Genomic DNA, 21,399 nt, shown 5'->3' on the forward strand with positions numbered 1-21,399 from the left:
CGCCACCACGCCCCGCTAATTTTTGTATTTTTAGTAAAGACAGGGTTTCACCATGTTGGCCAGGATGGTCTCGATCTCTTGACCTCGTGATCCGCCCACCTCGGCCTCCCAAAGTACTGGGATTAAGGCGTGAGCCACCGCGCCCGGATTTTTTTTTTTTTTTTTTGCCGAGTCTTTGATTTCAGTTTCTCAGCCCCCAACCAGCACTTCGCCTTGTACTTAGCATGCACTCAATAAATGGTTGCTTAAAGTATGAATGAACTAAAGAATCGCGGAACAGAGAGAAACACAGAGGGGAATCGGTCTGGGAGTTTCAAAGTTCGGGAAGGGACACGGGGGCGGGCTGTGGCTGTCATGTGACGGGGCGGGGCAAATCCCATGTGCTCGGCGGCGCAGATCGCCCGGCGCGGCTCCGCCTCCTGCGCCGGTCACGTGGGGGCGCCGGCTGCGCCTGCGGAGAAGCGGTGGCCGCCGAGCGGGATCTGTGCGGGGAGCCGGAAATGGTTGTGGACTACGTCTGTGCGGCTGCGTGGGGCTCGGCCGCGCGGACTGAAGGAGACTGAAGGTAAAGCCGCCATGTCCGGGCCCGACCCGGCCCCCCCACCCCCTCCCCCCGCATCCGCCGCCATCCGGGCCGGGACCGGCCACCCTGCGCCGCCGCCCTGGCGCCCTGGCCCCGCGGCCCGAGCGCGGGCCCCGGCCCGCCAGGGTCCCGATCCCCGGCCCACGTGTGCCTGGCCCGGCCCGGCCTGGCTGCTGGGTGGGGGTGGGGAGCGCAGGGCCGGACTATGCGGGCCCCGCGGGCTGGTAGGGCGCCGGGTTCGTCGCTCCGAAATGCCACCTCGGCCTGACCCGAGGAGGCCCGACAGCCCACGGGCGCAGGCACCACGGCTCCCGGCCCGCCGCCCCCTCCCCCCTTCGCGGCCGGGCCGCCGGGAAGTGACACGTTGTTCTTTGGCACTGGCCCGCGCTGCGCAGGGAGGGCGCAGGGGAGGGAGGCGGTGGCGGCGGGCAGGGAGGAGCCCCCGGCCCCGCCCGCCCTCCGGGCCGACCCTCACTTGCCTGAAACCGGCTCCTCGACGGCCGCCGCCCGCCTGGCTTTTTAGGGCCTGACTCCTGCCCTTCCTGGCCTACACTCCTGGGCGGCGGCAGGCCTAGCTTCTGGCCCAGTGCGGGTTCCCCGGCGGCAGGCGTACCTTGTGTGCCCCTGGGCCAGGCCCAAACCCGGTGTCCCCGGGTGGGGGGTGGGGACACCACGGCCGAAGCAGCTAGCTCCTTTAGTGATCCGGGAGCCTGGTGCCAGCGAGACCTGGAATTTCCGGTCTGGTTGGTCTTGGGCCCCGCGGAGCCAGGTTGATACCCTCACCTCCCAACCCCAGGCCCTCGGATGCCCAGAACCTGTAGGCCGCACCGTGGACTTATTCTTAATCGTGGGGGTGAGTGAGGGGACTGTTTCAGTAGGTCAGGGGTTGGTTGGAAGTGATGCGGGTTTGACAGCATGTTGGTGGGGACAGGCTGTATCTTTTCTGCTTCACCCTCTTGGCATCTCTGGGACTCCGTATGGGACCTAGCCCTTGCATCAACCCTTTCACCGCCCCATTTGCCTTAAGCTTGGGTCCCTTCCTCTTCCTGAGCGCCACTCTTTCCCAACAGGTGCTGGGGGGACCCTGATGTGGCACCAAATGAAATGAACAAAGCTCCACAGTCCACAGGCCCCCCACCCGCCCCATCCCCCGGACTCCCACAGGTAATTAGGGAGGAATTAGCAGGGGTGGGGGTGGGGGAGACCAGGCAGTCGGGCAGGAACAGGTTCCAGCCTCTGGATTTTCCTACCCCCATCTGTGTCAGGGCAAAGTGCAGCCGCCTGCTGCCAAATTGAGACAGGGCCCCTGGGCTGTCCCCGGGGGCTGTCACGGGGAGGGGGTATGTGGATTGTTAAGGCTCTTGCCGCAGATCTGCTCCCCTTATTTCACCAGCTTGGGTTTCTGCCCCACCTGGGCTTCCCCTCTTGCTGAACTCTGGTCTCCCCTCTTCAGCCAGCGTTTCCCCCGGGGCAGACAGCGCCGGTGGTGTTCAGTACGCCACAAGCGACACAAATGAACACGCCTTCTCAGCCCCGCCAGGTGAGGGGCTGTGGGGAGGGGAGTAGGGAACCTGGGTGGGAGCAGTGGAAAGCTTTGGCCAGTTTAGGTCTAGGATGGAAACTGGAGGCCCCGTACCTGGCGTTAATCCTCTGTGTTCTTTCATTCGGCTCTGCGCCTTGCCCTGTTGATTACTTACGGTGGCTGGTCCCATGGATAGTATGTTGTCAATGAGGGTGGCATTACCGGGATCCTAGTGCCTCTGAGAATTGGGGGCAGTGCTTTGGGCCCTGCTGCCAACTCTTGCTTTCCTATTTGCTCCTTTTACCGGAGGCTGCCATTGCTCTATTGCTTTCTCTGCTTTCTGTTTGGACTATGGTGAGGTAAACACTCCAGCTGGTCCTTGCCTTTCTCTGTTCCCCAATTTCTTCCTTACTAAGTGGGAGGATTCTTGTCCTGTCCTATTGCCTTCATTCCCTTCCCCCGCCATCACCTTGGGGGTAATTCTCTTCTTTCCTGTCCCCATGTGCTCTCAGGGAGGATTCAGGTCTCTGCAGGTAATACCCGTTTCCTAACCCTGGACAGTCTTCTGGTCTCATCCTTACCCCCGGCCCTAGTCAGGGGCTAGACATAGGGAATGGGGATCTTCAGGGTGGTGACTTGTTTGGTGTCCAGGTTCTCAGTTGGAGGTCGAGTGATGCATGTTAGGGGCTACATCTTGAAGAACGCGCATCTGGGGACCGGGATGCTGTTGCATGTTATGGTTAGCTCCTCATTACATGCTGGTGGAGCAGTGCATGCTGGGGGTATGTTGCCTGAAAGGGCCTTACTTAGGCATGGTGCATCTCGGTGTTAGGAAGCCTCTGCAGAGGGGTTATTTGGTAGAGGTGACGTGCGTATGCATGGCAGTGAGAGAGTAAATCTCTACAGGATGCAAAGTGTACATCTGAATTTGGAGGGCGTGTGTGTGTACAAGAAGCCGCTTAGCCATTTGGTCAAGTGGTCTTGTAAGGATTGGTCTCCATGTTCTGAAGCCCACAGTACTTCTTTCCAGGCTATAGAGACATTGTGGAGTGGCTATTTTTTGTCCACTTCCTCCTCTTTACAATGCCAACTGCTTTCCTCCCTCCTGACAGCACTTCTACCCTAGCCGGGCCCAGCCCCCGAGCAGTGCAGCCTCCCGAGTGCAGAGTGCAGCCCCTGCCCGCCCTGGCCCAGCTGCCCATGTCTACCCTGCTGGATCCCAAGTAATGATGATCCCTTCCCAGATCTCCTACCCAGCCTCCCAGGGGGCCTACTACATCCCTGGACAGGTGAGGCTGGGGGCTTGGAGCCTAGAAGCCACAGACCCATATACCTCTCACTTCCCTCCCTCTGACCCTCCAGTTCCATTGCTTTTCCAGAGGTGGGACTTCCTTCTGGTCATTGTCCAGAGTTGGCCTGGCTTGTCTTGACCTACGTTCTTTTTGGAGTCTGATATGGAACTCATAGCTCCCTCAACTCCTTCTCTCCCCCTCCCCCCCAGGGGCGTTCCACATATGTTGTCCCGACACAGCAGTACCCCGTGCAGCCAGGAGCCCCAGGCTTCTATCCAGGTGCAAGCCCTACAGAATTTGGGACCTACGGTAAGCAGGGGAGGGAGTCAGAGGTGAGAACAAGCCCAAGGGAGCATCTAAATTCATCTGCTGATTTCTAAAGCAGAAGACCCTTCCCAGGCTTGGCTTCTGGTCTAAAAATGATAAGGGTAATAGGCGGTAGGGATTGGTGCTTAGTATTTAACTGGTGTTGATTGTGGGGAGAAAATTTGATTTTATTGCCAGGAGAGTTAGAGTCTTCCCCACATCAGGGAATGTTAGGATCAGGCACCAGCCTGAGAGCCGATTAGTAGGCTTTCCGTGTGACACTTCTTCCATGGTTGGGAGCCCATGTAATGCAAATTTGGGAGGTTTTTGTAGTTATTTTTTATTTATATTCTATGGAAGGATTAGTCTGTTCTTTATGGCAGTGGCTTCCAAGTTTTTTGATCACCTATCAGGAAAAGTTTTGAGTATGAATCTCTCATACATGTATGTTTTTGTTTATATGATGCAAAATTTAAACAAATACACTTGTGCTTGTCAAAAACAAACAAGTGGAATTTAGGGATGAAATTAAAGAATGTGCCCTGGCCGGGCGAGGGATCTTGCTTGTAATTCCAGCACTTTGGGAATCAGGAGGACTGCTTAAGGCCAGGAGTTTGAGACCAGCCTGGGAAACATAGTGAGACCCCGTCTCTATTTTAAAATTTAAGGGGGGCTGAGCACAGTGGCTCACGCCTGTAGTCCCAGCACTTTGGGAGGCCGAGACAGGCGGATCACTTGAGGTCAGGAGTTCGAGACCAGCCTGGCCAACATAGTGAAGCTCCGTCTCTACTAAATTTTATTATTATTTTACTTTTCTTTTTGAGACAGTCTCGCTCTGTCACCCAGGCTGGAATGTAGTGGCACAGTCTTGGCTCTCTGCAGCCTCCGCCTCCCATGTTCAAGTGATTTTCCTGCCTCAGCCTTCTGAGTAGTTGGGATTACAGGTGTGCGCCACCACACCCAGCTAATTTTTGTATTTTTAGTAGAGATGGTGTTTCAACATGTTGACCAGGCTGGTCTCTAACTCCTGGCCTCAAGTGATACCTATCTCAGCTTCCCAAAGTGCTGAGATTATAGGCATGAGCCACCACGCCTGGCCCCATCTCAACTAAAAATACAAAAATTAGTCGGGCTTGGTGATGCACTCTTGTCATCCCAGCTATTCGGGAGGCTGAGGCAGGAGGATCGCTTGAACCCGGAATGTGGAGATTGCAGTGAACCAAGATTGTGCCACCATATTCCAGCCTGGGCAATAGAGTGAGACTCCGTCTCAAAAAAAAAAAAAATTAAGGGGAAAAAAAGAACTCACCCAACTTTGGAGATAGTTTGCTTTAAGGAATTAATTTTTCTTCATCTTGAGCCTAGTTCATAATATTACTTTGTTTCTTTGCCCCTTTGTAAAGGGCTGAAGACAGGAACTAGACTCAAGTTAAATGGAACAGGGTTGGCAAATCTCTTTCTCTCATTACCAGCCAAAGACCTGGTTCTGTTTCAGGTTCAGAGTATGTGTGTACATGTTGATAGCGGGTGGGGTACACACACGAGAGTAACTTGTACGGTGGAAGGACAGACATAAGTCCTCCTGGTCGCTGGTGTGTGGTGGGGAAAGAGTGCCTGCCTACGAGGGGTGTGTGTGTGTGTGTGTGTGTGTGTGTGTGTCAGTGTTAGGAATTCTTGTAAACGCAGTTCAGACTGGTTCCCCAGCTTTGACAGACACCTAATTCCCTGGGGGAGGAGGGCAGGGCAGGGCAAGGGGCCGGCTGTGGGTGGTGAGAGGTTTTGGGGTGGGAGGTGTCAGGCAGGCATTAGTATATGGTTGGGCCCTGACGCTACCACCATTCTTCTCCGTCCCCCCTCCCCCAAGCTGGCGCCTACTATCCAGCCCAAGGGGTGCAGCAGTTTCCCACTGGCGTGGCCCCCGCCCCAGTTTTGATGAACCAGCCACCCCAGATTGCTCCCAAGAGGGAGCGTAAGACGGTGAGTAGCAGTGAGGGGCTCCGGGACATCTGGGAAGGGGAGAATCAAGGTCAGGTGCTGCTGGGACATTGTGCTGGAAAGAGCAGTGACTTGAGGAGGAAGGAGCTGAGAGTGGGCAGAGAATGGGGTCTGTGGAGTGCTCAAGTTCTTTGTAAGATACTATGATTTCAGCATAGAAGCAGGTCATGGGAAGACTGAAGTGGCTAGCGAGGAAGTTCCTGCAAGACCTGGGTGCTGGGGGGTCGGAAGAACTATGCTTGGTTTTGGGTTTCTGGTGGCTTGCCTTGGAAATGGTTTGTTTTCTGTGGCCCCAGCCCCCATTCCCCCCTGCCCCCCCAGTCCTGGAAGCTCTCAAGGCCTCCGCCTCTGCTCAGTCCTCAAGCCCTGGGCGTGGTGCCCAGAATAGGGTGCCAGAGCTGGGGAAGCCGCTGAGTCACCCTGGCTCCACCTACTGGATCTGGGCCCTGCCCCCAGAGATCAGGCACACTAGCCACAAGTGAGCCGATTGGGTGCTAGATGGGGGTCCTGGGCCCCAGGGTGTGCAGCCACTGACTTGGGGACTGCTGGTGGGGTAGGGATGAGGGAGGGAGGGGCATTGTGATGTACAGGGCTGCTCTGTGAGGTCAAGGGTCTCTTAAGGGTGGGAGCTGGGGCACGGACTACGAGAGCAGCCAGATGGGCTGAAAATGGAACTCAAGGAGTTTCTGGCACTTACCTACCTGCTTCCCAGTGGGGGGTGGGGAGTTGGCCCAGAGTCTTAAGATTGGGGCAGGGCGGAGAGGTGGGCTTTTCCTGCTTCCCACTCATCCTATGGCTTTCTTTCCTCAGATCCGAATTCGAGACCCAAACCAAGGAGGAAAGGATATCACGGAGGAGATCATGTCTGGGGCCCGCACTGCCTCCACACCCACCCCTCCCCAGGTACCGTCTGCTTTTCGAGTGGCACCCTGGCTGGGATGTCTGTTCTGCCCTGGACTCCCAAGTCCGTGGATCTTTTCTTTCAACTAAGGGATTTATTTCCCTGCTTTCCTGGATTTCTAGGCAGAGCTAAAGTAGAAATGGCTCTAGTAAAGAAGGGTTGTGGGACTCTTCAGTGCAAACTTGGTAACGCTTTGTGTCCTGCAGACGGGAGGCGGTCTGGAGCCTCAAGCTAATGGGGAGACGCCCCAGGTTGCTGTCATTGTCCGGCCAGGTAAGTAAGCGGGTGGGACGGAGCTTTTATGGGGAAAGGAAATGTTAACAGTTTAAATGCTGAGGTGGTGGAGTGACTTGAACTGGGTACCAGAGAGTGATGACTTAGATTTCAGGTTGTGGGATTTTGAGGGTGAATTGGGTTTTGGATGAAAGTGGAAGTATAGCTTAGGTGGGAGAAGATGATGAGGGGGTATTAAGTTGGGAATGCCTTGGCTGGAGGATGGGGAGGAACAACAGCAGTGAAGCACTTGCCTTTAGTCGCTCATTCTTCCTTCCTATGGTGCAGATGACCGGTCACAGGGAGCAATCATTGCGGACCGGCCAGGGCTGCCTGGCCCAGAGCATAGCCCTTCAGAATCCCAGCCTTCGTCACCTTCTCCGACCCCATCACCATCTCCAGTCTTGGAACCGGGGTCTGAGCCTAATCTCGCAGTCCTCTCTATTCCTGGGGACACTATGACAACTATACAAATGTCTGTAGAAGAGTCAACTCCCATCTCCCGTGAAACTGGGGAGCCATATCGCCTCTCTCCAGAACCCACTCCTCTTGCTGAACCCATACTAGAAGTAGAAGTGACACTTAGCAAACCGGTTCCAGAATCTGAGTTCTCTTCCAGTCCTCTCCAGGCTCCCACCACTTTGGCATCTCACACAGTGGAAATTCATGAGCCTAATGGCATGGTCCCATCTGAAGATATGGAACCAGAGGTGGAGTCAAGCCCAGAGCTTGCTCCTCCCCCAGCTTGCCCCTCCGAGTCCCCTGTGCCCATTGCACCAACTGCCCAACCTGAGGAACTGCTCAACGGAGCCCCCTCGCCACCAGCTGTGGACTTAAGCCCAGTCAGTGAGCCAGAGGAGCAGACCAAGGAGGTGACAGCATCAGTGGCGCCCCCCACCATCCCCTCTGCTACTCCAGCTATGGCTCCTTCAGCTACTTCCCCAGCTCAGGAGGAGGAAATGGAAGAAGAAGAAGAAGAGGAAGAAGAAGCAGGAGAAGCTGAGAGTGAGAAAGGAGGAGAGGAACTACTCCCCCCAGAGAGTACCCCTGTTCCAGCCAACTTGTCTCAGAATTTGGAGGCAGCAGCAGCCACTCAAGGTAAGGTGTGGTTGGACGGTAGAGGTAGGGCGGGCTAGGGGATATGGTTCCTTGCCCTCCTTGATGACCTCCCATTTTTGCCATGTTTCTGGGTCCCTGCAATGGAATCTAAGAACTAGATTAAGGACTTTTAAGCGTAAAGAGGGTGATGCAAAGGGGAAATATTGTACTTTGCCTGCATTTTATTTCCCAGGGATTAAGGGTACTCCTTAAATTATAGGCAAAGATCCATGCTTTTATTTATTTATTTTTAATTAGTGGCAGTATCTGTGCCAAAGAGGAGACGGAAAATTAAGGAGCTAAATAAGAAGGAGGCTGTTGGAGACCTTCTGGATGCCTTCAAGGAGGTAAGGGAGCAGAAAACGGGAGGGGAGAGGGCCAAGTTGAGGTATGGAACAGTGGTCATTCTGCAACCAAAACTGGATGTTCTGTTGTTCTAGGTGAACCCAGCAGTACCAGAGGTGGAAAATCAGCCTCCTGCAGGCAGCAATCCAGGCCCAGAGTCTGAGGGCAGCAGTGTGCCCCCACGTCCTGAGGAAGCAGATGAGACCTGGGACTCAAAGGAAGACAAAATTCACAATGCTGAGAACATCCAGCCCGGGGAACAGAAGTATGAATATAAGTCAGGTATGCTGAAGAAAGGGGTTGAGAATGGCTTGAGTTTTCTTATTAGGGCCAGAGGAGGCAGTATGATTGCTTCATTCTGTTTTCCTTGTAGATCAGTGGAAGCCTCTAAACCTAGAGGAGAAAAAACGTTACGACCGTGAGTTCCTGCTTGGTTTTCAGTTCATCTTTGCCAGTATGCAGAAGCCAGAGGGATTGCCCCATATCAGTGATGTGGTGCTGGACAAGGTTAGTGGCTTGAGTTGGGGAGGGGACAATAAGTTTGTGCTGGATGGACTGGGGAGGGGCCTGAGGTCCTGAAAGAGTAGTCAACCGCTCTAGCCTGCTTCTGAGACCTTTTTCTGTCTTCTTTGCAGGCCAATAAAACACCACTGCGGCCACTGGATCCCACTAGACTACAAGGCATAAATTGTGGCCCAGACTTCACTCCATCCTTTGCCAACCTTGGCCGGACAACCCTTAGTAGCACCCGTGGGCCCCCAAGGGGTGGGCCAGGTGGGGAGCTGCCCCGAGGGCCGGTGAGTGGGGCTGGGTAAAGGGGCAGGTGGGCAAGGAGTGGGAGTGGATGATTCCCTTGTGTCTCAGTGCTGGCGGGGAGGGGTTTGCCCTGGAGGCGTGTAGTAGTGGTGTCACATATTGCGCTGACTAGTTTCATGTCCCCTCTTGTCTTCATCCCTTGCTTAGCAGGCTGGCCTGGGGCCCCGGCGCTCTCAGCAGGGCGCCCGAAAAGAACCACGCAAGATCATTGCCACAGTGTTAATGACCGAAGATATAAAACTGAACAAAGCAGAGAAAGCCTGGAAACCCAGCAGCAAGCGGACGGCGGCTGATAAGGATCGAGGGGAAGAGGATGCTGATGGCAGCAAAACCCAGGTACTGACAAGTCCTGCTTTTGGTCTCTCTCCATTTCTTCTCCAGGTCTGCCATCGGTGCCCTCTTTGCTTCTTTTTGTCCTTATCACTAGCATCTATCATGCATAAGTCCCCACCACCCCGTCCTGTCCCTCGCAACAGCCTGTTCTGAGACCCTCACTGGAACTCTTGTCTCTTCTCCCTCCAGGACCTGTTCCGCAGGGTGCGCTCCATCCTGAATAAACTGACACCCCAGATGTTCCAGCAGCTGATGAAGCAAGTGACGCAGCTGGCCATCGACACCGAGGAACGCCTCAAAGGGGTCATTGACCTCATTTTTGAGAAGGCCATTTCAGAGCCCAACTTCTCTGTGGCCTATGCCAACATGTGCCGCTGCCTCATGGCGGTTAGTTTCCACTGGGTTCTAAATCTTATGGTCTAGTTGCCCATTTCTATTCCCAAGACTCCTTGAGTCCAGTTTCTTGGTTCCCCTCCAACTTGTGCCTCTTCCAGCTGGAAGGAGGCAGAGCTGGGGCCAGAGATCTTCCTGGGTCAGGTAGTTAAAGGCTCTTGGAGGGCCTTCCCTGCCCAGGACTGGTCTGAGTGTGACATTCTCTCTGCCCTACAGCTGAAAGTGCCCACTACGGAAAAGCCAACAGTGACTGTGAACTTCCGAAAGCTGTTGTTGAATCGATGTCAGAAGGAGTTTGAGAAAGACAAAGATGATGATGAGGTTTTTGAGAAGAAGCAAAAAGAGATGGATGAAGCTGCTACGGTGAGAGAAAACCCACTATCAATTCCACACCCCAATTACCTCCTTCCCTTACCCAGATGCTACTCAGCTGTAGAATTTGGAATGGAGATAGTGGTGTCTTGGGGATTTCTCTGGCTCGGGACTTTTTTTTTCCTTTTTGAGACAGTCTTGCCCTGTCACCCAGGCTGGAGTGCCGTGGTGTGATCTTGGCTAGCCTCCACCTCCCGAGTTCAAGCGATTCTCCTCCCTCAGCCTCCCAAGTAGCTGGGATTACAGGCATGTGCCACCATACCTGGCTAATTTTTTTGTATTTTTAGTAGAGACGGGGTTTTACCATGTTGGCCAAGCTGGTCTCAAACTCCTGACCTCAAGTGATCCGCCTGCCTCAGCCTCCTAAATTGATGGGATTACAGGCATGAGCTACTATGCCCAGCCAGCCTGCCTCAGGACTGAGTGCTTATTGCTAGGTTTGGATATCCAGGTAGAAAAGGGTTTTAGCCGAGTGGCTGGTTATCTTTTTGACACAATCCCTATCCCGTGAATGGCAGGCAGAGGAACGAGGACGCCTGAAGGAAGAGCTGGAAGAGGCTCGGGACATAGCCCGGCGGCGCTCTTTAGGGAATATCAAGTTTATTGGAGAGTTGTTCAAGCTGAAGATGTTAACAGAGGCAATAATGCATGACTGTGTGGTCAAACTGCTTAAGAACCATGATGAAGAGTCCCTTGAGTGCCTTTGTCGTCTGCTCACCACCATTGGCAAAGACCTGGACTTTGAAAAAGCCAAGGTAGAGGTCCTTGCATCTGGAGGGGGATGGGCTGAAACATGTGGGGCTCACTGAGCCCACAGTGATGGGGCGGAAGGCCTGAGGAGGGGTGGGGTCTGCAGTTATAGGTGAGACATGAGAAGTTCCTGGTCTGATGCCTTTCTCCTCCCCAGCCCCGAATGGATCAGTATTTCAACCAGATGGAAAAAATCATTAAAGAAAAGAAGACGTCATCCCGCATCCGCTTTATGCTGCAGGACGTGCTGGATCTGCGAGGGGTGTGTGTCCCCCTCCTCCCCACTGCCAGCCTGCTGCCTCCAGTTTCTGACACTGCCTTGTCTAGCCTTCTCTGACATCATCGTGACTGGCCCTCTGTCTCCACAGAGCAATTGGGTGCCACGCCGAGGGGATCAGGGTCCCAAGACCATTGACCAGATCCATAAGGAGGCTGAGATGGAGGAACATCGAGAGCACATCAAAGTGCAGCAGCTCATGGCCAAGGGCAGTGACAAGCGTCGGGGTGGTCCTCCAGGCCCGCCCATCAGTGAGTTCCAGGCTGGGATTGAGAAGGGAGCAGTGAAGGGACCGGGAGGTTATACTTCCTCTGATGACTTCCTGTTAGTGCCACGTGTCTGGGCCACTGAGACCCTATGATGGAGCTGAGGATCTGAGGAAGGGAGGCTGGGGGTGGCCCAGGGGGAAGGGGCTGCTAGGATTTATTCATTATTCCAGTATGCCCCTCTTTTTGTGTCAGGCCGTGGACTTCCACTTGTGGATGATGGTGGCTGGAACACAGTTCCCATCAGCAAAGGTAGCCGCCCCATTGACACCTCACGACTCACCAAGATCACCAAGGTAGGGGTGTGTGTGAGAGTGGGTGATTTAGCTCAGGTTTAGATCTTAGTCCCCTCACTTTTCTAAGGTTGAGAAGGTGACAGCTGAATGTTTCCTCTTAGACTAACTGGTTGGATTGCTAGAGACAGGCCTGCCAGCTGTAGAGGGAGGGTGGTACTTCCATTAGTCTGGACCAGTGTTTGGCAAACACACACACACACGTGCCAGATCCAGCTCATTCATACATCCCAGGACCCAGTAGTGGTTTTTACATTTTAAAGTTGTGAAAAATCAAAAAGTGAATGGTAATTTATGCTGTGGAAATTAAATGTAAATGTCAGTGTCCATGAAGTTTTATTGGAACATAGTCACAGCCATGCCTTTATCATCCACAGCTGGTTTCATGCTACTGTGGCAGAATTGAGTAGTTGCAATAGAGACTGGCCCTTTATTAAAAAAGATTTTCTGACCCCTGGACTGGGCCATTCACTACCTGTTTGGCTGCATATGGTGGTGCTGGCCAAGGGACTCAGCCGAGTTAGACTTATGATTCTACTTCCCTTTTCTTCTTCAGCCTGGCTCCATCGATTCTAACAACCAGCTCTTTGCACCTGGAGGGCGACTGAGCTGGGGCAAGGGCAGCAGCGGAGGCTCAGGAGCCAAGCCCTCAGACGCAGGTATGGAGGCAGTGTCAGGAGCTGGGTGGTCATCCGTCAGAGCTCCCTTGAGGACAGAGCCTTTTCTGTTAGGGAGGCCCTCGGTACAAGGTGGTTAGGCAATGCAGGCAATAGAGGAGGCTTGTATTGTGGTTCCAGGGATTGAACTGCTTTACTTTTGGGACTGGGACCAAGTGTCCTAAACTGGCAAGTAGGGGATAAAATGCAGGAAAGGAGAAAAATATTTTAATACGGATTTTCTGCATCCTTAGCATCAGAAGCTGCTCGCCCAGCTACTAGTACTTTGAATCGCTTCTCAGCCCTTCAACAAGCGGTACCCACAGAAAGCACAGATAATAGACGTGTGGTGCAGAGGTGAGGTTTCCTGGACATCTTTGTTATTCACACTGGGGGTACCATAATTGGGTTCTGGTTGTTGCCATAGGATGGAAATTCTTCATACCTGTCCCGGTTGGAGCCCTTGGGTTAGATTGGGGCATATTCGTTATGCCAAGAACAAGGCCCAACAGTTGCTCAGCATGTTGTGTAATTACATGAGTGCCTGGGCAGTGCAAGTGTGTGAAAATGTGTCTGTCTGTCTTTCAGGAGTAGCTTGAGCCGAGAACGAGGCGAGAAAGCTGGAGACCGAGGAGACCGCCTAGAGCGGAGTGAACGAGGAGGGGACCGTGGGGACCGGCTTGATCGTGCGCGGACACCTGCTACCAAGCGGAGCTTCAGCAAGGAAGTGGAGGAGCGGAGTAGAGAACGGCCCTCCCAGCCCGAGGGGCTGCGCAAGGCAGCTAGCCTCACGGAGGATCGGGACCGTGGGCGGGATGCCGGTGAGAGTCTGGGAGAGGAATGGAGGGAAAGGCGTTGGCTGCCTTGGGACTAGCTGGTCCCCAGCTTTTTGAAAGCTCCGAATCTTGTTTCTGGGAAGACTGAAAAGTCCCTCTAATCTGTGTTCTCTTCCCACAGTGAAGCGAGAAGCTGCCCTACCGCCAGTGAGCCCCCCAAAGGAGGCTCTCTCTGAGGAGGAGTTAGAGAAGAAATCCAAGGCTATCATTGAGGAATACCTCCATCTCAATGACATGAAAGTAGGCAGTGGGAGCGGCATGTGATTGAGAAGTGGGCAGGGAGGGATCATGCTGGCAGGCATAGGGGTGCGGGGTCTGGGTCAGACAGTGACTGGTCTCTTCCTGCTGTGCCCGGCACCCCTCAGGAGGCAGTCCAGTGTGTGCAGGAGCTGGCCTCACCCTCCTTGCTCTTCATCTTTGTACGGCATGGTGTTGAGTCTACGCTGGAGCGCAGTGCCATTGCTCGTGAGCATATGGGGCAGCTGTTGCACCAGCTGCTCTGTGCTGGACACCTGTCTACTGCTCAGTACTACCAAGGGTATGACTGGCTTCTCTGGGCGTCCCACTTATACAGACCCACAATTTTCTACCTCCTTTTTGGGACCCTTGAAACCTTGCATAAGAGTATAGGTTCCTTGGCTGGGTGCAGTGGCTCACACCTGTAATCCCAGCACTTTGGGAGGCCAAGGTGGGTTGGATTCCTAGAGGATCACGTGAGGTTGGGAGTTCTAGACCAGCCTGGCCAACATGGTGAAACCCTGTGTCTACTAATAATACAAAAATTAGCCAGGTGTGATGGCACAGTAATCCCAGGTACTTGGGGGGCTGAGGCAGGAGAATTGCTGGAACCCGGGAGGTGGAGGTTGCAGTGAGCCGAGATCGTGCCATTGCACTCCAGCCTGGGTGACAAAAGCAAAACTGTGTCTCAAAAAAACAAAAAAACAAAAAAAAAGACAAAAAAATACAGCAGTATAGGTTCCTTGACCATCCTGGTCAACATAACTTTGGGGGGTTAAGGGGGGTGAAAACAATCTAAGGACACAGAGGTGGCCTTAGCTTGAGATAATTGTCCCCATGTCTAGAAAATGTTCCCGGGGGTTCCATAGTTGATCCCTTAGCCATGCCATGTTGCCACAGAAGGAGAGTGGGGACCTGGCCTAGAATGTCTTGTCTTTGAATTCCCTTTGCAGGCTGTATGAAATCTTGGAATTGGCTGAGGACATGGAAATTGACATCCCCCACGTGTGGCTCTACCTAGCGGAACTGGTAACACCCATTCTGCAGGAAGGTGGGGTGCCCATGGGGGAGCTGTTCAGGTAAGTTCCCCTGGGTGGAATTCAGGGGAGGTAAAGACCAGAGGAAAGGTGGTAGGGAAATGGCTGGGTTGGATACCCTGGTTTGGAGGGAGATGGAGTAGTGGCGAGAGAACTGTGGAGGCTGTCAGCATTAGGTTTTTCTCTTCTTGTAGGGAGATTACAAAGCCTCTGAGACCGCTGGGCAAAGCTGCTTCCTTGTTGCTGGAGATCCTGGGCCTCCTGTGCAAAAGCATGGTGAGTGAGGGCCAGGAGTCCAGAGATGCCTCCCATGGTGTGGTTTTGGCTGTTTGCTGTGGCCCTGAAGCTTCATGGTCCATTGGTGGAGTGGAGTGATGGTGATGGCAGGATTGTGTTGGTACCTGGGAGAGGAAATACTGAGGTGGGCCATCTCCCGCACACCAGTTCCTATCATGAGTTCTGGCCAAGACTGGAGGAGAATGGCAGTCTAAGACCCTAGGCCCGTGATCGAATGCATTTATTTATTCATTCATTGAACTAGGGTTTTGTTGATGATCATTTGTCATATACTAAGCACTAGGGATACAGCAATGAATAAAGCACAAGAAACAAGTTGGTAGGGAAAAAAGAAGAAATGGGCCGGGCGCAGTGGCTCACGCCTGTAATCCCAGCACTTTGGGAGGGCGACGTGGGTGGATCATGAAGTCAGGAGTTCAAGACCAGTGTGGCCAATATGGTGAAACCCCATCTCTACTAAAAACACAAAAATTAGCTGGGCGTGGTGGCAGGCGCCTGTAATCCCAGCTACTCAGGAGGCTGAGGCAGGAGAATCACTTGACCCGGGAGGCAGAGGTAGCAGTGAGCCGAGATTGTGCCACTGCACTCCAGCCTGGGAAACAGAGCAAGACTCTGTCTCCAAAAAAGAAAAAAGAAATGACAGCTTGATACAAACAACAGTAAAGCATGACATAATACAGTTGAAATAGAGTGGAGTATCTTAAGTACTGTGGGGTTGCAAAGGAATATTTGACAATATTTGTGACAGGAGGCTTTCAGGGTGCTGAAGCCGCTTTGTGAAAGTTAATTGGTAACTAGCGAATATAAAGGCAAAAAGATGGGGAAAGGTAAGTTGAGTGTGGTACTTTGTGGAAGTGAGAAGTTGGGGTGAGTGCGTGCAGTTTGAAGAGTTCAGCCATCTGGAACCTGGAGGAATCACACTTGGGATTTAAAGGAGTTGTTATGTCAACATCATTTAATTCTTTTAAACAGACATGTACCGGGACTAGTTGTTGCTGTTTTTTAACAACAAATAAGCATATTGAACTATTTGTGTATTTTATCCACTCCAAGGTGCCATAGATTATAAGACATTCTTGATGCGCTGTTAAGAAAGAAAAGACTGGACCGGGCGTGGTAATCCCAGCACTTTGGGAGGTCAAGGCGGATCACATGAGGTCAGGAGTTGGAAACCAGCCTGGCCAACATGATGAAACCCTGTATCTACTAAAAATACAAAAAAATTAGCTGGACATGGTGGTGTGCACCTGTAGTCCCAGCTACTTGGGAGGCTGAGGCAGGAGAATTGCTTGAACCCAGGAGGGGGAGGTTGCAGTAAGCCAAGATTGTGCCACTGCACTCCAGCCTGGGCGACAGAGCAAGACTCCATCTCAAAATAAAAAAAAGATATATATCGGCTGTAAGACAACTTTTAGTTAAAATGTGACAAAATATGCATGTTTTAAAATCTGTGAACTGCAATAATCTTGCTAAGAGCCAGTGCCATTATTCTGTTATAAAGAAAAGAGTGATGTCTTCATAGTCTATTGCTTCTTACAGAAAATGTGCTCAGACTGCTGGTTTTATGAGGATTTTTTATTCGTGTTAGGGATGGGGTATATTTGTGTCTAAGATTTTTTGGGTTTAGGAAACAAGCATACTTGTTAGAAGTTGTCCCTTCCTAGAGGCCCTTACATCATTTTTCCTACCCTAGTGTCATAGCACTGTGGTGGACAAGTTCTCTTTTATTTTATTTTTTTATTTTTTTTGAGACAGAGTCTCGCTGTGTCGCCCAGGCTGGAGTGCAGTGGCACGATCTTGGCTCACTGCAACCCTCGCCTTGGGTTCAAGTGATTCTCCTGCCTCAGCCTCCCGAGTAGCTGGGATTACAGGCACCCACCACCACGCCTAGCTAATTTTTGTATTTTCTGTAGAGACGGGGTTTCACCATGTTGGTCAGGCTGGTCTCCAACTCCTGACCTCAGGTGATCCGCCCACCTCGACCTATCAGAGTGCTAGGATTACAGGCGTGAGCCACCGCGCCTGGGACAGGCTTATTTATTTGGGTGGTTATTTGACTGACATCTGTGCCCTGCACCAGACTGTAGGAATGGAAGGGCTGTGCCTATTAGTACTTCTATAGCATCCTTAATGCCTAGCAGGTACCTAGTAGGCTTTCAGTAAATATTTGTTGGATTAATGTGGTAGAGCTGTTGGGTCCTTGGAGAGAGAGCTTTGGTAAGTTGGGTTGGTCTTGTGTTTTCCAGGGTCCTAAAAAGGTGGGGACGCTGTGGCGAGAAGCTGGGCTTAGCTGGAAGGAATTTCTACCTGAAGGCCAGGACGTTGGTGCATTCGTCGCTGAACAGGTTTGGGGATGGAGTTGGGTTAATTCTAGCGTTTCTAGGCTGGCCAGTCTTCTTTCTTGTCTCACGTTGGCAACCTTAACTCTTAACTGTGGGCCTTTTCCATTGCAGAAGGTGGAGTATACCCTGGGAGAGGAGTCGGAAGCCCCTGGCCAGAGGGCACTCCCGTCTGAGGAGCTGAATAGGCAGCTGGAGAAGCTGCTGAAGGAGGGCAGCAGTAACCAGCGGGTGTTCGACTGGATAGAGGTAGGTTTCTCCTGGATATCGATAAAGGAAAGGTAGTTCTTAGGGTGGGGCAGCAAGAATGAAGACTGAAGGGCCCAATTCAGAATCTGGGGATCATTTGTTTCTCCCATACAGGCCAACCTGAGTGAGCAGCAGATAGTATCCAACACGTTAGTTCGAGCCCTCATGACAGCTGTCTGCTATTCTGCAATTATTTGTAAGAGGAACCAGGGAGATGGAGGGGCAAGGGTGGGCCTGACAGACAAGTGGAGGGAGGTGGGTGTCAGCCTTGGCCTCCCAGTTCTGAACCGGGGTAAGGGTATATTGCTCCACTCATCCCTGTCTTCTTGTAGTTGAGACTCCCCTCCGAGTGGACGTTGCAGTGCTGAAAGCGCGAGCGAAGCTGCTGCAGAAATACCTGTGTGACGAGCAGAAGGAGCTACAGGCGCTCTACGCCCTCCAGGCCCTTGTAGTGACCTTAGAACAGCCTCCCAGTAAGAGCCAGGCCATGGGGACAGGGGTGGGGTGGAGGGACTGCCAGATAGCAGGGCATGAGACCCTTCATGGAAGGGTCTTAATCCAAGAAAGGTAGGTAGTCATTAGAGAGCAAAATGCCCTCCGGGTTTCATTCCTTCCTCTTAGGTTTGTGTTGTGTTGTTCCTACAAGTGGAAGGAGTTAGACACAGCCTTGAAGGGTAATTGACTGCCTGTTTTGTGCCTAGCCATGTGTTTGATGCCAACAGTGCAGAGGTGATAAATGATAGGATCTTCCCAGTACCGTGTGCCCCCACGGCGTGGCACAGGACTGAAATGCTTTGCTTACCTTGCCTCATGTAGTCCTCACAAATGTTGTTTAGGGTAGATGGCATTACCCCTATTTTCCACATGAGGAGACTGAGGTCTCGTTGAACATGTCTCAGGTTATGCGTTCAGAACATAAGTATGTGTCAGGGCACTGGCATGCTCACAGAGAGGAAGCCAAGCAATTTCCTGTGCTGGCCTGGAGTTAGTACTGGCGTGAGCAATGAGCCTGGGAAGACGGGGTGCTCTCGGAGGGAGGACACCTGGTCTGAGGAGTAATGAGTGGTAATTCGCTCCACGACAACTGGGAAGGGGGGAGGGGGAGAATGCTTGAAACGAAGGCACTATGTGTGTTCTTTCTACCTATGGTAGGAAGAACTTGACACAGGGAAAAGAACTATTGAAGAAAGGCCAGTGTGGGAGAGCACAGCAACCAGTCCTAAGTGAGGCAAGATGGGGCTGAAGAGAGGGATATGGGCCTGACCACACAGGGCCGGGTGTAAGCCATGGCCAGAGTCTGGGGCTTTAGCCTGAGCGCAAGAAAACGCCTTCGTGGGATTTTAAGCAAGGAATAAAGGAATTTGATTTTAGTTTTTAGATCATCCTGGCAGTAGAGGGAAGAGTGGTTTGGAATGGGGTGGGAGTGGATGTGGCAGTGTTAGCACCAGTGGCTCAGCCTTGCTCTTGATGGTGGAGAGGAGGAGGCAGATCAGGAGATACTTAGGAAATGGAGTTGGCAGCTTTTGGTTACACTGGTCTGGGGAGGGGCCATGAGAGATTAGAAGTCATGGATGACTCCCAGGATGGTTTTTAAATCACAGTGGGTTTAGAGGCCATAGTGTGATGTCATTTGCTGGGGTAGGCAACGGTGGATCAACTTGAGTTGTGGTCCTTGAGTACGGGAATCAAGAGATGTCAGATCGATAGCTGGGGTATCTGGGTCCTTTTGGAAAAGAAGAGGTCAGGGCAGGAGGCAGCTTTGTGAAATGCCGGCACAGGGTAACTCATGTGCAAGTCGTAAGAGGATACGGGCTTGCCTGAGGGAGAGTGATAAGGGCCTGAGATACAGCCCCAAGGACGTGGAGCGGACATATTGGTAGGGACCAAAGGAGGACAGGCCCCTCTGAACCAAGGGCAAAGAAATTTGAGGAGAGGGATGTGGTTGATAATGCTAGATGCTGCTGTGAGCGTTTGTAGGAGCAGGCCTGAAAATGCAGGATGTCTGGAATATAAAAACATAGAGGCCACCCTGGCTAAAACAGTATTTAGTGGGGTAGGGGACAGATTCTGGATCAGAAAGGACTGAGAAATACTTAAGCGAAACAGAAAGAAGGGAAAACATCAAGTGTAGACAAAATATTTTATTAGCTGTAAGATAGTGGTTGCAAACAGGGCTTTTTGTTTTTAGGTGGGAGAAACTTGGGCTTGAAAATACAGGGCAGAGTGCATAATTGATTGGATGGGGTCCCTGGGTGGGTATGCGTGGGATTTGGAGTGTAAGTACGGGTAAGTGAAGGTTCTGCCCTGCTGTGGCCCATTGCTGTGGGGTGGGGGTAGCAGGTGACTGTGCCCCTAGGCAGTTTGTGACTTTGAGGCTGGGCATGCCCTGCAGAACATCCTGGCTGGCAGCATCTCATAGATGGCTTAGAAGTGTAAGGTTTGGTTTGGAAAGACTGGTAGTGCTTTGTGGGCACTGGGGTGGGTTGTGTTTCAGGGGTTATAGGACATGTGTTTGGGAAGGCCACCCAGCAGCTAGGGGTTGAGGAGAAAGAGGGTCCGAACAGGTGATGCTTGAGTTGAGTCCTGAAGGAACAAGACACGAGGAAGTTTCCGGCAAAGGATATAGCATCCACAAAAGTGTCAAGGCCAGAGAAGGTGTGTGTGTACAGGAAATGTGTGGGGAAGGAAGGGAAATTGAGATCAAGAGTTGTCAGGATCTGTTTGGGGGGCAGTGAATGTTCAGGTTACATGTAGGATATATATAGGACTTTATGTATGATATATATAGGACTTTTAGCGATTTCCTGAATTCAGGAGTACCAATTCTGAATATAGTTTTCTCCATTAAATACATCATGGGCAGAGAGGTTTCAGGCTGCCAAGGTGAGGCCAAGCAAGTTTGTAAGGTTTTTCCGACGGCCAAGTGACTCATTGCTGTGCAGCAGTCTCAGATCATGAGATTAGCATCCTGTCAGAGGCCTAGTCACTCTGGAATGGCCACAAATGTCAGGTTGGTGCGTCAGGGCCTTGTTTGAACAGTGGAGCTTGGGAGGGTTCCCTGAGGGTGGGCTGGGGTGGCGGTGGCCAGTCACCTCTAACTGCTGTCCTGCCTGCTTGCAGACCTGCTGCGGATGTTCTTTGATGCGCTGTATGACGAGGATGTGGTGAAGGAGGATGCCTTCTACAGTTGGGAGAGTAGCAAGGACCCCGCTGAGCAGCAGGGCAAGGGTGTGGCCCTTAAATCTGTCACAGCCTTCTTCAAGTGGCTCCGTGAGGCAGAGGAGGAGTCTGACCACAACTGAGGGCTGGTGGGGCCGGGGACCTGGAGCCCCATGGACACACAGATGGCCCGGCTAGCCGCCTGGACTGCAGGGGGGCGGCAGCAGCGGCGGTGGCAGTGGGTGCCTGTAGTGTGATGTGTCTGAACTAATAAAGTGGCTGAAGAGGCAGGATGGCTTGGGGCTGCCTGGGGCCCCCCTCCAGGATGCCGCCAGGTGTCCCTCTCCTCCCCCTGGGGCACAGAGATATATTATATATAAAGTCTTGAAATTTGGTGTGTCTTGGGGTGGGGAGGGGCACCAACGCCTGCCCCTGGGGTCCTTTTTTTTATTTTCTGAAAATCACTCTCGGGACTGCCGTCCTCGCTGCTGGGGGCATATGCCCCAGCCCCTGTACCACCCCTGCTGCTGCCTGGGCAGGGGGAAGGGGGGGCACGGTGCCTGTAATTATTAAACATGAATTCAATTAAGCTCACTGCCTTTCTGCTTTATGGCCTGCTCCCTCTAGAGAAGGTGTTTATAGGTGGGGATCCTTCGCAGAGCTGGTACTGTGGCGCTGTTCTCTGTAACCTGGCACCACTCCTGCCTCTTCCCCTGTGCATGATTGCAGGGATCTGAGGAGGTTTCCTGGAAGGTTGGGCCCTCAGATGGACTT

At 52.6% G+C, this 21,399-nt stretch overlaps 1 protein-coding gene and 1 non-coding gene across 12 annotated transcripts; both read left to right on the forward strand.

Annotated features, from left to right (window-relative positions):
* Nucleotides 1-371: 371 nt before the first annotated feature.
* On the forward strand, nt 372-21,214 carry EIF4G1 (eukaryotic translation initiation factor 4 gamma 1). Of its 11 annotated transcripts, XM_063621851.1 has the most exons (34): nt 415-565; nt 1,380-1,436; nt 1,654-1,747; nt 2,037-2,123; nt 2,618-2,638; nt 3,218-3,394; nt 3,607-3,706; nt 5,568-5,680; nt 6,509-6,601; nt 6,806-6,872; nt 7,161-7,970; nt 8,229-8,317; nt 8,411-8,597; nt 8,689-8,822; nt 8,951-9,112; nt 9,279-9,467; nt 9,654-9,851; nt 10,074-10,220; nt 10,748-10,984; nt 11,137-11,241; nt 11,348-11,507; nt 11,718-11,818; nt 12,372-12,474; nt 12,726-12,828; nt 13,060-13,292; nt 13,429-13,547; nt 13,673-13,845; nt 14,498-14,623; nt 14,776-14,857; nt 17,125-17,223; nt 17,332-17,466; nt 17,581-17,662; nt 17,799-17,939; nt 20,587-21,214. In XM_063621851.1, the coding sequence occupies exons 3-34, from the start codon at nt 1,688-1,690 to the stop codon at nt 20,766-20,768; spliced, it is 4,815 nt and encodes a 1,604-aa protein (XP_063477921.1). In that variant the 5' UTR covers nt 415-565; nt 1,380-1,436; nt 1,654-1,687; the 3' UTR covers nt 20,769-21,214. The 11 variants fall into 11 exon arrangements, with proteins under 11 accessions (XP_063477925.1, XP_063477924.1, XP_063477929.1 ...); XM_063621852.1 differs by lacking the exon at nt 1,380-1,436 and having other exon boundaries at nt 412-565; XM_063621853.1 differs by lacking the exon at nt 1,380-1,436 and having other exon boundaries at nt 412-565; nt 9,282-9,467.
* LOC134733383 (small nucleolar RNA SNORD66) lies at nt 11,563-11,638 on the forward strand. The gene has a single exon (XR_010116829.1). It is a non-coding gene; the product is annotated as a small nucleolar RNA SNORD66 (small nucleolar RNA).
* Nucleotides 21,215-21,399: the final 185 nt, after the last annotated feature.

The sequence above is a fragment of the Symphalangus syndactylus genome, chromosome 17, assembly GCF_028878055.3.
Source record: "Symphalangus syndactylus isolate Jambi chromosome 17, NHGRI_mSymSyn1-v2.1_pri, whole genome shotgun sequence".
NCBI classification, from domain to species: domain Eukaryota; kingdom Metazoa; phylum Chordata; class Mammalia; order Primates; family Hylobatidae; genus Symphalangus; species Symphalangus syndactylus.

Bases quoted from the DNA above. Each gene is read 5' to 3' on its own strand.
- EIF4G1 (XM_063621852.1), top strand. From the start codon at position 1,688: ATGAACAAAGCTCCACAGTCCACAGGCCCCCCACCCGCCCCATCCCCC. The intron at 11,819-12,371 runs GTAGGGGTGTGT...TTTCTTCTTCAG, and splicing joins GACTCACCAAGATCACCAAG to CCTGGCTCCATCGATTCTAA. The intron at 12,829-13,059 runs GTGAGGTTTCCT...TCTGTCTTTCAG, and splicing joins AATAGACGTGTGGTGCAGAG to GAGTAGCTTGAGCCGAGAAC.